The following is a 14,317-nucleotide window of genomic DNA, read 5'->3' on the forward strand; positions in this document are numbered from 1 at the left end:
TTTCACTCTGAACTGACTGCACTATTTCTGAGGGGAGAGGTAATGAGGTGAGGGGGGATTTCCCTCACTGTTATCTCCGTGTGTAACTGTGTGTGAGAAAGCTCTCAGAAGAAGCTGCATGTTTCTAAACTGTCTGCAAGAGAGCAGAGGAAATGTCACTTGTTTTAAACGTGTAATTGTCAGTGACTCAACAGTTTTTTCGGTATTTTTTTGGGCTTTCTTTGGCTTTTTTTGGCTTTCAGGGAAAAATACTCTGTAGTCTGATATGCAAAAAAAAACCCCTTTGCAAATGATTTGTCCCAATAGAGCTAAATCCCATACACAATTAATTAAAGCTTTTGCCTCTGATATTTAACATGAAAAGTAGGAAAATGTTTACACAGCTACTTAGACATTATTTGTACATTGTCATTCTATAACACTTGGGTATTGATAGTATTCCTTTAATAGGTAGGGCGAGATAATTCATGAAACAAGTTTTGTGAATGTACTGCCCCATATTCCTTTGATGAGATACCTCTGCTTGAAGTCACCATAGAGGATTCTGCTTGGGAAACCTTTTCTGCAAATCCTGATACCTTCCAGCACCCCATTGCACCTCAGTTGATGCAACACCAGCTCATGTTCCATGGCACCTGTCACGAGAGACACAATGGATATTAACAGATTCTTCATATAGCTTGCCACAGACTCAATGGCAAATATGTCTAAAGATGAGTCTCACCTGGTGTCTTGGTCTCGTTGGGAATAAGGCAACGTACAAAATGAGGATGAGTTGTCCTAAGGTTGGTCATAAGTTTATTTAAGTTCTCCTGTAACGGAGTAATAATTGCATCAACAAACAAACCTTCAACAACAAAAAATCTCACTACCATACTCAGAAGGACCTTCTACTATGGAAAATCAACAGATAAGTCTGCTAAATATAAGAAACTTTTTACTGCTGAGATTAAAATAACCTCCCCAAAAGACTTACTCTGAAAAGAGCAGACACTGTCTGGAAAGAGGAACCCTTCTTCTTAGCTCCTTTCTTTGAACCACCCTCTGTAGAATAAATAAAAAGATGATGCATTTTAACACATAAATGATGGTTCCATTCTACAGATTGCATAAAACCAAAGGTCTTACTGTAAGTGCGCGTTTAGCCTAAATGACCAAAAATTATAGATATGCATCTATTGACGTGAAGCAATGCACTGTGTTCTTGCTCCTTTGACATTTGTAAATTACAACCTCCAATTACCCTCTGCTGTAAGAAGGTGGAACTTTACTTTGCAGCATTTTTAGTAGACATATTTTCAGGTTCTTACACAAAATCTTAGTAACTATAGTTGTTCACAACTTAACAGAAAGCCTGTATCTATGACAAAAATAGAGATTTAACATATTTTACAATGAAGAAATCTTTATATTAAGCTTTTTGCTAGTTGTCAGAGCTGAGTTTTGTGCATTTTGGAAGGACAATACTTCCCAGAAGTAATTTTTCCTCATTGACTTTGCATTTTTCACTCCGATGTACATTTTACAGACCTGCTTCAGTAGCTGAATAATTGGAGAATAGATAGGCTAGTGTCTTCATGGATGACTTCTGATAGAGCCCAATGACAGTCTCATTCAGTGGGTCCTTGTTCTTGTCCAGCCAGCCTGAGATGTTGTAATCCACAGTTCCAGCATAATGGACCAGGGAGAAGTGGGCCTCAGCTTTGCCTTTGGCTGGCTTGGGTTTCTGGAAGTTGTTAGACTTGCCCAAATGTTGGTCGTACAGCTTGTTCTTGAAGGAAGTGTCTGTTGCCTTGGGGAACATGCACTCCTCTTCCAGGATTGAGAAGATGCCCATCGGCTGTGTACAGAATAAAATACATGAAACAGAGTAAACCTGAAACTCAAGCTTAGGTGTAAGCCATGTCTAAGAGTTATATAAGAGAAATTACCTTCTCAATCAGCTCAATGCAGGCAGCCAAGTCCATGCCAAAGTCAATAAATTCCCACTCAATTCCTTCCTTCTTGTATTCCTCTTGTTCCAGCACGAACATGTGGTGGTTGAAGAACTGTTGCAGTTTCTCATTGGTGAAGTTGATGCAAAGCTGCTCCAAGCTGTTATACTGCACAGACACAAAGACAAATGTTAATAAGCACAACTAGCTAAGCCCTGTGGACTAGGGCCACTAAGTCTATGCTCAAGACACTGTTGGTTATGCTCAAACAACACACAGTTAACCTACATCAAAAATTTCGAAGCCAGCAATGTCCAAGACACCAATGAAGAACTGTCTTGGCTGCTTGGTGTCCAACATCTCGTTGATACGTGTCACCATCCACAAAAACATCTTCTCATAGACAGCTTTGCCCAAGGCACCTACAGAATTGTGCACCTGTAAGGTGAATTCAATAAACTAGTTAATGGAAAATATGAATGCGATTCACTAAATAGAACACATTGTTGAAAAGATATTCAAGCTCTAACAACATTCACAAAGGTCCTTGGATTATCAAACCAATCAAAAAAGGAAGTAGTGGGTTTTGCTGATTAGATCTGGTAAAAGATATCCGTGTATAACAGGGCTCCCCAAACTTTTTCGGTCAAGGGCCGGGTCAATATACTTCTGACTGCTGGGGGGCCAGAACATACATAAAATCATGTTGAAAAACATTACATTGAATCTAGGTATTGATTCCCCCAATCATGCCCGGAGGAAAACTCCCAGCAGCAGCCATAAAGTCATGCGGTGCCCGAATAACTTCTTTGTGCACCATACAGTGAAGCATACCAAGGTGACAACCTGTCGTCCAGTTGGACAGCAGTGTCACCTGATGCAGAATTGGATTGGAAGCCAGTGAATGACTACTCGCTGGCTTCTACAGTATGTGGATGGGTGGTGCCAGCACTTCTAATCTATATGCGAGACGACAATATTTAATGGTGCAGTGGGCTGCATCTATAAGTTCTACATTATGTGTTTGGGGGCCAGTGAAAAAGCCTTGGGGGCTGCATTCGGCCCGCGAGCCTTAGTTTGAGGACCACTGGTGTATAAGATCCAAAAACAGGGTATTACAGCATGAGCTCATAGAAGGCTCACACGCCAACTCAGTTTTTTTGTACTTCCAACCAAGGTTTTAGGGTATTTGGGGGGATAATCTTTAAGGAACTGTCTTTCTCATCCTGTCTACAATATATATTTTCAACACACAGCAAGTGGTAAATGCTAAAACACATGAAAGAAGAGTAATATCGAATGTGGAATCTATTAATTCATTTTATTGAATTAGGGCCTTAATTTCTGTTTTTAAAGTTTATGGCAAGCTGGTGCATTTGGTAATTTTACGGGCTTGTGGGCAGTTGAGGCTGATAATTAGAATATTGGTAATGTGCAGTTGATGGCACTCTACCAACAGCTTTGGTAAAGAGTTTTCATTGGGGTCTACAGACCTCCTTCACCTAACATAAACCCCTTCCCAATGGACCCAAGTCCTCCCGCTCATCAATATAAAGCCCTTCCTGATGCTCCCCACCTAATGTTAAAGAAGATCTGTGACTTTAAGAAATGTAAAAAAACTGAAATTTATCTCGGGATGGGGAAGCCTCTGGATCCTAATGAGGCTTCCCCATCATCTTAAGCAAGCCCTATACAGCATTGGGACCCCTGAAGCATCAAAAACAATAACAATGCCTCTGGAGGTACTTACCTCAGGAGGGGTGCACTAGCAGCTTTCCGCTCTGGATCCGGTGAAAATAGCCAAGTCTGATCTGGTCTGCTCTACTGTGCAGGCAGACAGCAAGTAGACAGACGGCTCACACCTGCGCAGTAGAGAGGACCCAGTCAGGCTCGGTTATTTCTGCCAGAGCCTGAGCGGAAAGTTCGTAGTGCACCTGCGTGCAGCGGCCACAAGCAGGGTGCACCGCTGGATCACCTCTGCTGAGGAACACAGGGGAAGCCTCTTTAGGATCCAGGTTCTCCCTTCAAGAAGCAAGTACGCCGCAGTGGCACTTTTTTCACTACAGGGTACTTTTCTGACACCTAACCTGAACTCCCCCAATCCTAACTTCGTATCCCTAATTGTTAAGTTCAAACTCCTCCCCCTAACACTAATTTTGCCGTCAGCTGAAAGATTTGGGAACTAGCAATGTGTGGTTAATAATTGTGGTTTTGTTCTAATAGCAGAAATAGGCTACCTAAAAACCCTGCAACCTAAATGCACTTACTTGCTGCACAGTTTGACCTTTGGTGACATACTCATTCCCAACTTTGACTCTGGGATAGCAGAGGGCCTTTAGAAGGTCAGAGGAGTTCAGGTTCATCAAGTAGGCAGCCTTATCAGCAACTAGAAGAAAAAACAAATTTTAAGAATCTCATCATTACAGCAGAAGAAAACAATGAACACGTTCCAGCCAATCAGTTTTATCAGAGCGAAGCCTTGAAAACATGCTAGATCTTTCTTGGCCAAAGTGGCTCTGCTAAGATTTTAGTGTATGTACGTCAGCCCCTGAACCCCCCGATGCCTTGCAGAGAGATCCGTGCTATATCATACATGATACTAATATGGTAGGACATTAGACTATGACTATGGTAGGATTGCATTGTGAGCTCCTCTGAGGACAGTCAGTGGCATTACTATGCCCTCTGTAAAGTGCTGCTGAAGATGTCAGTGCTATATCATACATAATACTAATATGGTAGTACATTAGACTGTGACTATGTTAGGGATTGGATTGTGAGCTCATCTGTACAGAGGGACATTAGATTGTGCATCCCTCTGTACAGAGGGACATTAGATTGTGAGCCCCTCTGTACAGAGGACATTAGATGTGAGCTTCTCTGAGGACAGTCAGTGACATGAATGTGTACTATGTAAAGTGCTGCAGAAGATGTCAATGCTATATAAATACATAATACTGATATCGTAGTACATTAGACTGTGACTATGTTAGGTATTGGATTGTGAGCTCATCTGTACAGAGTCACATTGGATTGTGAGCCCCTCTGTACAGAGGACATTAAATGTGAGCTTCTCTGGGGACAGTCAGTGACATGACTATGTACTCTGTAAAGTGCTGCAGAAGATGTCAATGCTATATAAATACATAATACTAATATGGTAGGACACTCGGCTACGACTATGGTAGGATTGGATTGTGAGCTCCTCTGAGGACAGTCAGTGGCATTACTATGCCCTCTGTAAAGTGCTGCTGAAGATGTCAGTGCTATATCATACATAATACTAATATGGTAGTACATTAGACTGTGACTATGTTAGGGATTGTATTGTGAGCTCATCTGTAAAGAGTGACATTAGATTGTGCGCCCCTCGGTACAGAGGGACATTAGACTGTGAGCTTCTCTGAGGACAGTCAGTGACATGACTACCATATGTACTCTGTAAAGTGCTGCAGAAAATGTCAGTGGTGTATAAATACATAATAATAATATGGTAGGACATTAGACTACGAATATGGTATGATTTGATTGTGAGCGCCTCTGAGGACAGTCAGTGACATGACTGTGTACTCTATAAAGTGCTGCAGAAGATGTCAGTGCTATACAAATACACAATAATAATTTCCTGTGCATCTTCCGCATACTCCTGTCATAGATATGGACCCTCCATATGCTTTCTGTACATCTCCTCACCTTCTGTGCCCTCAGGCTCAGCTTGCTCCTCTCTTTGCTTTTGCTTGAACTTCATGTTTCCGTAGTGCATAACAGCTCCAGTCAGCTTGTAGATGGAAATCTTTTCATCAGCAGTGAAGCCCAAAATATCAATGGCTTGCTGTGGAGTGACACACAATGGTTACTATTCCTGTGAAGGTTCTAATCTAGCCAGATCATGCAAAAAAATAAAGTAACTTCAACTGGACACCTGTTTTGTGTTCTCAAGGAGCCTGATACACACCTTCAATTATTACAATTATTATGACCAATTTTTTCCACTTTTATGTAGGTTCAAAAGATATTGAATATGTGTAGGTAAACCCTGCTACTAAATGGAGGTGGCAAAATTGGTCAGTGATTGGCCAATTATAGCTGAAGGTGTGTGCCAGGCTTTAGAGTGGAGTGCATACAAACATCCAAGTTTATTTGACCGATCACTGGGCAATTTTTTATTGTTTTAAATATTCTTTATTTAAGTTTTTTTTTTTTTACAGTTTATAAAAAAGAGAAGGATACAGTGTCAGCAGAAAATAGTACATTTTTACAACAAAACCAACCAAAACAGAAAAATTATGTGGTCAACCAGCGCCACATATGAATAAGAAGTTTTAAACCTATGAATAAATGTGCATAAAAAAATGTAGGCACATCAAGATCACCTATCAATATAACAGTGCTCATTACACATTATGCCATAACAGGAAAGAAAGAACATTCTATAGTATAATACAGACTATAAATAACACATAGTTGCCCCTATGTGACGAAAGAGCAGACATAGTGCTATGTCCACACACAATGTGAATGTAAGGAGGTCACAGGGCCCTGAGCGAACACACACCTGGGACACTCCGCACGAAAAAGAACGGTCTGAGTGCCCAAGAACTAAGCTGATCCTGAAAGTTATCCCATAGAACAACGTCAACAACAGACACCAAAAGACATACAGGCGAAAAGAACAAAAAAAGGAAAGAAGGTCCAGGGGGCAATACCAAAGAAAGGAAAAGGGCCTCAGGAGATGCTATCAAATTATGGGGCAGTGGCGTAGCAATAGGGGTTGCAGAGGTTGCGACTGCACCGGGGCACTTGGGCTAGAGGGGCCCTCCCTAAACCTGCAGTATTAGCTCTACATTGGCCCGGTGCTGGTAATAATCACTTCTATAGATGCTTTGTATAGTGGTAATCATCAACAAACTGTTCCCCATCCCCTTCTTGCACCTCTGACACTGTGGTTGTCAGGGCAGGTTTTGGTGCGCTATAGGAATTGTTATGTATAGAGTGCTGGGGGGGAGGGGGGTGCAATGTAAAACTCACTCTGGGGCCCATAGCTCCTATGCTATGCCACTGTTGAGGGCCAGAGGCCCACTGAAGCAGATTATCAAGAAAATCATACAACCGATCTCAAGTAGGTACAGTAAACTCCTAAACACTCAGGGACTATGCTCCATCAGTTGTTGATACTCTGCAGACTCCTCGTACTCAAACCATGGGGCCCAGGTAATGCTAAACTGTTCACTAGCCAATTTTACCACCTCCATGTAGTATGATGGTTAACAGATATTGAATACTATGAGCAGAATGTGCAGGTAGGCTCTCATACTACATGGGAGTGGTAAAATCGATTTATTATTGGTTTATAAAGCGCATATAACATATTCAGTGGTGTGTACCTTTAGATTATGCAAATTGTTTGGCTCTACCAACAATGTGTTGTAGCCAGGACCACTTTTCTTCAGGTTCTCTGAGGTCACTGGCATAACTATAGCCCCTGCCACCACTGCAATTGATACAACCTCACACGTCAGACATGGAGGAACAGCAGGATCCAGGAAACCCTAATTTGCAAGATAGGTGGGAAAAGAACCAGAAAGTTTGGGCAGAGAGATCAGAACTTCTAGAGTGTTCATGGCACACAAGAAGTCATTGGGTGAGTCAACCCACCAGACTCCATCCATTAGCAAGCTCAATTCTAAAGGTGCCTATACATCTAGAGATGTACGGGCAGATCAGCCATAAGACAGATCTCTCTCTGAGCGAATCTGATCAAAGAGGGATCTGTTGCCTGCCCATACACCAGCAGACTGATCAGCATGAAATCTAGCAGAAATCAGCAATCGGCCTAGTGAAGTCTCCTCCGCTGTCTGGCCGCATCCAAGTGTAAAATGCCTCCCCCCCTCCCCGTGCTCGTGCAGTGTAAATTCTCATCTGTCCCGCTTGCATGACTCCCTATGTCCTCCGGTGTCACCCCCGTGTCCGTGGATACCATTATTGCCAGCGCCACAGAAGTACCATGTGGGGCATGAACCACATGGACACAAAGTACATGCCTGGGGCCACACAGGCTGATGGCTGATGAGACCAGGAGTCGCGCCAGTGAGACAGGTGAGAATTAGCACTGCACATGGGCATCAGGTGGGACATTTTACACTCCGTGGGACAGTGGCCAGGGGCCCGTTGCCATGTCGCTATATAAAATGTCATTACCGCCACACACTTAATCAACCATGTCGGAATGATATCTTTCAGCATGCTCAGTCGATACGTTCAACCAATTTTGGCCCGAAATCGGTCAAGTCAACAATTGGGAATTTGGCCCGAAATTGGTCAAGTCAATGATAGGGCATGCATGTTGAGGCTCCGATTATCGAATCGTATGGTGGATTCGGCCATAAAATCGCTAGATGGTTGAGGACCTTTAGGAAAATCACTGAGATTTGCTTGACTTACATCAGTTGCCATCAGCTCATCTGCATCATCGATGCTGGCCACAGTGATTTCACCCTGGCTGACGAATGGAAAGTCATAGGGGTTGGTGGTGATCAGGAGCATATCTGGGGAAAAAGTAGTTTTATTCAATGTTTTTACAAGTTAGCGATCATATGATACCTATGCAGGAATAATTGTTAATGTACACATAAAATAATAATAACATAATACACATAAAAGTGACCGTGATGTAAGCTTGAGTAACACGGTATCAACTGATGGTAGTATGACAAAGTAAATAATGGGCGGTTACGTCACACACATGAAAAAAAGGGTTGTGTGCTTATTCCGAAGATATACAGAGGAGAGTGATATTCTGAGGTTACAACTGTTAGGAAGCGCTCCAGTGGCAGAAGGAAGACTTCCCCATTGGGCTTTAAATGTGACAGATGGCTTCACTGCCTTGGCTTCCTAAACACTATGAGACACTTTTGCGAACATGTCTGAACACTTACAAGTGTACAAGCTTTAACTCTTAGTTTTGCGTTGCGTGTGCTTCAGTCCTCCCTTTGCTCTACATTGGGTCCTGCCACCACTCCTCCCCTGCTGCTTCTCTCTGCATATATCTACACGGTCTATGCATGTAGAAAGAAACAGAAGGTCGGCACTACGTTGTAATGTGATGATAGAATCATATGCAGGCAAGGGACAGTAGTCAGCGACATTCACCCAATGGTCCACTCTAGGTGCTCAGGACGCCAGCACCGATATCCCAGGTAATCAAATAGAAGAAAGAGTCCGGCACTGCAGTGTACCAATTGCATTTATTCCACATAGGACTGCATAGGTTTGCAAACAAAAAATGTGCAATGCTGGTGAACAATTACAGTGCTACCATTAGGTGAGATGGATGGCAGCGGGTGCAGTGTGTGTGAAGGGCAGCCTAATGGCCGTTTCAACAATGTTGCTTCTTTTTCGGATCCTCAGAAGAAGAAACGCCATGATAAGCGGCCATTAGGCTGCCCTTCACACACACTGCACCCGCTGCCATCCATCTCACCTAATGGTAGGACGGTAATTGTTCACCAGCATTGCACATTTTTTGTTTGCAAACCTATGCAGTCCTATGTGGAATAAATGCAATTGGTACACTGCAGTGTCGGACTTTCTCTTCTATTTGATTGCCTGGGATATCTCTACACTGGCACCTCCCACCACCTCTCCCCCTGCTGCTTCTCTGTGTATCTCATCACTGACTCCTCCCACCACTCCTCCCCCTGTTGCTTCCCTCTGCATACCTCTACACTGGCTCCTCCCACCGCTCCTTACCTACTGCTTCTCTCTGGTCTTCTCTCTGACTCCACTGTGATGCACTCACTTGCTGTTTATCTTTGCTAATCTTTACACTGGCTCCTCCCACTACTTCCCCATCTGTCCACTGACTTCTCCTCTCCATCCTCTTCTGCTGCTCCTCTCCGAAAATCTCTACACTGGTTCCTTATGCTGGGTAAACACTATGCGATTTCCTGTCAGATCGTTGGGCTGAAATTATAATTTCCGACATGTACAATAAGCTCCCGGTCAATAATAGGATTGATTTTGTGAAGTAGTGATCTGAAAATCGATCCCCTTATCGATCAGGAGCAGATCGGACACGTCGAAATTCACACTCTACACCCATGGGCTGGAGGAATTGAGGGGGAGTTCATGTTAAGTCTAGGTACCCCCATGTAACCAGCGGGAGCGGACAGTTTAGTGTCCTCTCTGATGGTGCATTGTGGTGCATGTGGAGTCTGAAGCACATGCATTACAACAACAGGTTATATGGGGAATTGTGCAGTTTTATAAAATAGAATCCGTTGACTGCCAAGTTTTCCATTGCGTCAAAACAATGCTATAGTGGGAGCTGAGCCTATTACTGCTGAACAAGCAGTTACCGGCGTTCTGCAGTCATGTGACAAGCTGTGCAGGGAGGGAAGCATTTAACCTGACAGATGCAAGTTAAATGACACGAATAGAATACTGTGCGTGGCAGATAAAAGCAAATGGAGGTTACTTTCTGGATGACCCTTGTAGTTTTAGCAGGTCCTCTCTCCTGTGTTCTATGTTGCTACTTTTTTAAAGCATACATCGTGACCTCTGATGAAGGCGGAAGGCTGAAACTAGTCAGGACGAGGGCGGGAATCATTTGGAGAGGGCCAAGGAGAGATAGTAGTATCATCCTGAGTGGGAAGCTCTATACACCAGGATAGGGTCCTAACTGGATTGTGACATTCATTATGTGAGGGTAACTCTTCTACCTTCCTGGTTGTTTTTTTTATAGCAAATAAAGTACACTGACTTTTTTAAAGCCACAGAGTATCCCTCTCTGTTTTTTTGCACTGCGAGTGCTTATCCAGATGCCAATTCCCCAAGGAGGGATCTCGAGTTTGGAATGTATTGCTATAATTGGACACATTGATCACCAGCACTGTGGCAATATACTGCATACTAATAGTAATAGTAATACCGATGAGCTCCGGCTTCTTGTTTGACATGATCTGGTAGAAGATATGGTAGCTCCTCTCTGCTTTCAGCTGGAAGGTCACCCTGGACTTCTCTAGCAGATCTAACCAAAACAAATGTTTTACAATGAAAAGATGCACACAACAGTTCACAAAAGCACAGCAAATCAGAGCAGAGCTTTCAAACAGCAGGAAATTCAGCCCAATAGGCTCCACCTATAGGGCCCATTCATACTGGGGTGATTTGCAGGCATTTTCCGCAGATTTTTTTCCGTTGATCTGCAGAAAACGCAAACGCGGTACATGCAGTGCTTTTCCGCAACTTTAAAGCAATCGCGTTTCAAATGTTAAAAAATCACAATTGCTCAAAATTTGCAGAGATGTCCAGTAAAAACGGTGAAAAATAGCGAAATATCCCCCTCCGCAAAACACTAGTGATTTTGCTAGAGTTTTGCGATCACCAGTGGGAACTGGGCCTAAGACAGTGTGTACTTTAGGACAAATTACATTGTTGAAAAAAACTACTGTTTGGGTTGTTGGGCAATCTGAAAAATTCACAGCTGGCTTTATATTTAAGTCATTGGGAATCGATTAAAAAACAAAACAAACCAGCAAGATACTAACCTAAGGAGAGGGAAGGCTCCAGGTCCTATAAAGCCTTTCTGCTCCTCTCTTAGCCGCGGTTCCAGAACTGGCGGAAGTGCCCGATTTAATGCTAGTGCACACCTATGTTACCGTGGGACTCCTGCGGTGACCTGAGAAATCATGTTAGTCTATGGGTATGCAGGGTTCTGTAAACACGTTGGCGATGTGACGTCGCAGCCAACATTTGCGGAAGCATATTTTTACAGTACGCTTCCGTGCACTTCCGCATATCCGAAACAGAAACTGACCGCAAGCGTGAGCCACTTCCTGTTTGGACAGGTGCCAGACACAGAACTCCGTGTACTAACGCGGTTTTCCCTGAAGGCCTGCTTTGGCGGTGGGATGTGGCGGGCAGGCCGCAACGTTAATGCCAATTTGTAGTGTGAAACCAGCCACAGTAGTGTGAAAAAAATTATAAATACATAGATATAACTATCAACATCTGCTAAAACCCGCTTATTCCCAAAAGGCCATTTGTCCATAACGAAAGGCTTTATAATAGAGAAATGATTGTGTCTCAAATAACTTACATGTTTCAATGTCCGCAGATGCCAGCTTTCCTGTGGTGCCAAAGTGGATTCTGATGAATTTACCCTAGGAAATAAAGAAATGCTGATATTAGCACTCTGAAATGGCCAAATATGTAAGCCAGCACTTACACCCGGTGTTGGATATCCGCATAGGCCTGATAGGTTGGAATCTTGGGCGGCGGGAGAGCTGGGGCGGATGATTTCTCCATCTCTCTATGCACAGCTGGCAGCGGAACGGCTGCATTATAGTTATCTCTCCCTGCAGACTGTCTTCTTCATCAATGAGCTTTTATGTCTGTCCTGCTCTCTGCCCCTCCCCATGACCATGATGCCGAGGGGAGAGGCAGAGAGTAGAGCAGATATAGGAGATCTGAAGAGAAGAAGGAAGAAGACACCACCGTGGAGAGAGGAAACGATACATCATATCAAGAGGTAGAGCTGAGTAGCCCAGCATTACTGGAAGCTGTGAAAGGGGCCAGATTATCCTCTTCTGTAGTGTACATTTAGTGACATTTAGTGTCTACGCTAGTGAGTTTGGCGCAAGCAGCAGACCATAGTATTAATATTAGTAATTTGATATTACCGTTATTATACAATTAGTAGGCTACTGCTCGCATTAGACTCATCCTAATCCCTTCCTTCCCACTAAAGCCTGGTACACACTTTCAAATATGATTGGCCAGTCACTGACCAATTTTCCCACCTCCATGTAGTGCGAGAGCTTACCTACATAATCTGCTCTAAATATTCAATATCTGTTGATCCTCATACTACATGGAGGTGGTAAAATTGGTCAGCAATTGGCCAATTATAATTGAAAGTGTGTACCAGGCTTGAACATCCGACCGACTGATGGTATACCTAACATTATCCAATTAACTTTTCTCCCGAGTTTTCTGCAAGGAGATCATTTTTCATCTTATCTAAAAATAACATTTTAGTATCTAGCAACCAAAAAAGTACTAAGGAGGTAAAAAGGTGATAAACTCATTTTGAGTAATGTCCTGCTTGTTGGGAGTTGTAAAAATATTTTATTGATAAGGTTTGATAAAATCACCTTGGAGAAAACTCAGGAGAAAAGGTAATAGGATATCTCCTCTACTATCGCTACACCAAAAAAGTCCCTTCCTATTACTGCTTCCTTAACATTATTACTCCTTCTACTGCTGTGCCTATCACTATCGCTCCTTCCCTCCCTCTACCAGCGGTTGGTTGCTGTGAGCCTTGTGTGATGAAATGTACAAATCCAGCTCTGCTTACACTTAGGCCTGGGCCACACTAGCTCCGGGTGCGGGACGCATCCGCGGTCCGGGCTCCGATTTTCAAAACCCGGAACGCAAACGGATCCGTGCTGCCTTTTTTGCAGCACACGTTTTGGATCCGCTTGCGTTTTTTGTTTTTTTTTTGCTAGAGGGGGTAGCAGCCAGGACGGGGGGCTGCGGGCAAAGCGGCGGCCAGGGGGGTCACATCCCCCCCCCCCTTGCTCACCTGGGTGCCCCCCGTCCCCGCTCCCCCTCCAGCTCGCATATAATGTAATAATTTGTACCTAATGAAGTTCGGCGAGCCGGGCACTTCCGCCCACACCGCTCGCCGTCACTTCCTGCAATGTCGCCCTCTGTATTTCAGTGGGCGGCATCGCAGGAAGTGACGGCGAGCGGTGTGGGCGGAAGTGCCCGGCTCGCCGAACTTCATTAGGTACAAATTATTACATTATATGCGAGCTGGAGGGGGAGCGGGGACGGGGGCACCCAGGTGAGCAAGGGGGGGGGGGATGTGACCCCCCCTGGCCGCCGCTTTGCCCGCAGCCCCCCGTCCTGGCTGCTACCCCCTTCAGCATGGCGGCCCCCTCCTTCACCATGGGACACTGGAAACTGATCCGTTTCCAGTGTCCCAAAATGTCAGTGAAGAGGGAGGCCCGTTTCCCCATTGATTTTCACTACCCGTACGTGTATACGGGTCCGTGAAAAATGCTGCAAGTCCGGACTCAGCGTTCCGGGTTTAAAAACGTATTCCGCGGATCGCACGCGGATACGTTTTTAACTTGAGTGTGTGCTGTTCCTATTTTTAACATTGGTATCCGTGGCTACGTTTTTCGTCCGGGACAAAAAACGTAGCTACGGATACGTTTTTAAATTAAGTGTGAACTAGCCCTTACACAAGCTTCCAAACCCCCATCACACTCACAAGAGAGTCTGATGCCAGGGATTTTTAAAAGCACTTTAAAAGTGCTTGTGTAATGTTGCTCTATGGGAGTGTTCTCACATGAGCGATGAGCTTTCTTCCC

General features: G+C 44.0%; 1 protein-coding gene across 1 annotated transcript in view; it reads right to left on the reverse strand.

Annotated features, from left to right (window-relative positions):
* LOC137541034 (uncharacterized) overlaps positions 1-14,317 on the reverse strand; it is a 117,890-nt gene that overhangs the window by 80,372 nt on the left and 23,201 nt on the right. Inside the window, exons 8-18 of the mRNA XM_068262179.1 lie at positions 12,034-12,097; positions 10,864-10,962; positions 8,376-8,479; positions 5,628-5,766; positions 4,202-4,320; positions 2,223-2,372; positions 1,932-2,102; positions 1,531-1,840; positions 977-1,044; positions 725-812; positions 518-635 (exon numbers count right to left, since the gene is read on the reverse strand). Of these exons, the coding sequence (XP_068118280.1) occupies positions 518-635; positions 725-812; positions 977-1,044; positions 1,531-1,840; positions 1,932-2,102; positions 2,223-2,372; positions 4,202-4,320; positions 5,628-5,766; positions 8,376-8,479; positions 10,864-10,962; positions 12,034-12,097 (1,430 nt within the window). The remainder of the gene's footprint in view (positions 1-517; positions 636-724; positions 813-976; positions 1,045-1,530; positions 1,841-1,931; positions 2,103-2,222; positions 2,373-4,201; positions 4,321-5,627; positions 5,767-8,375; positions 8,480-10,863; positions 10,963-12,033; positions 12,098-14,317) is intronic.

Source organism: Hyperolius riggenbachi, chromosome 12 (assembly GCF_040937935.1).
Source record: "Hyperolius riggenbachi isolate aHypRig1 chromosome 12, aHypRig1.pri, whole genome shotgun sequence".
NCBI classification, from domain to species: Eukaryota; Metazoa; Chordata; class Amphibia; order Anura; family Hyperoliidae; genus Hyperolius; species Hyperolius riggenbachi.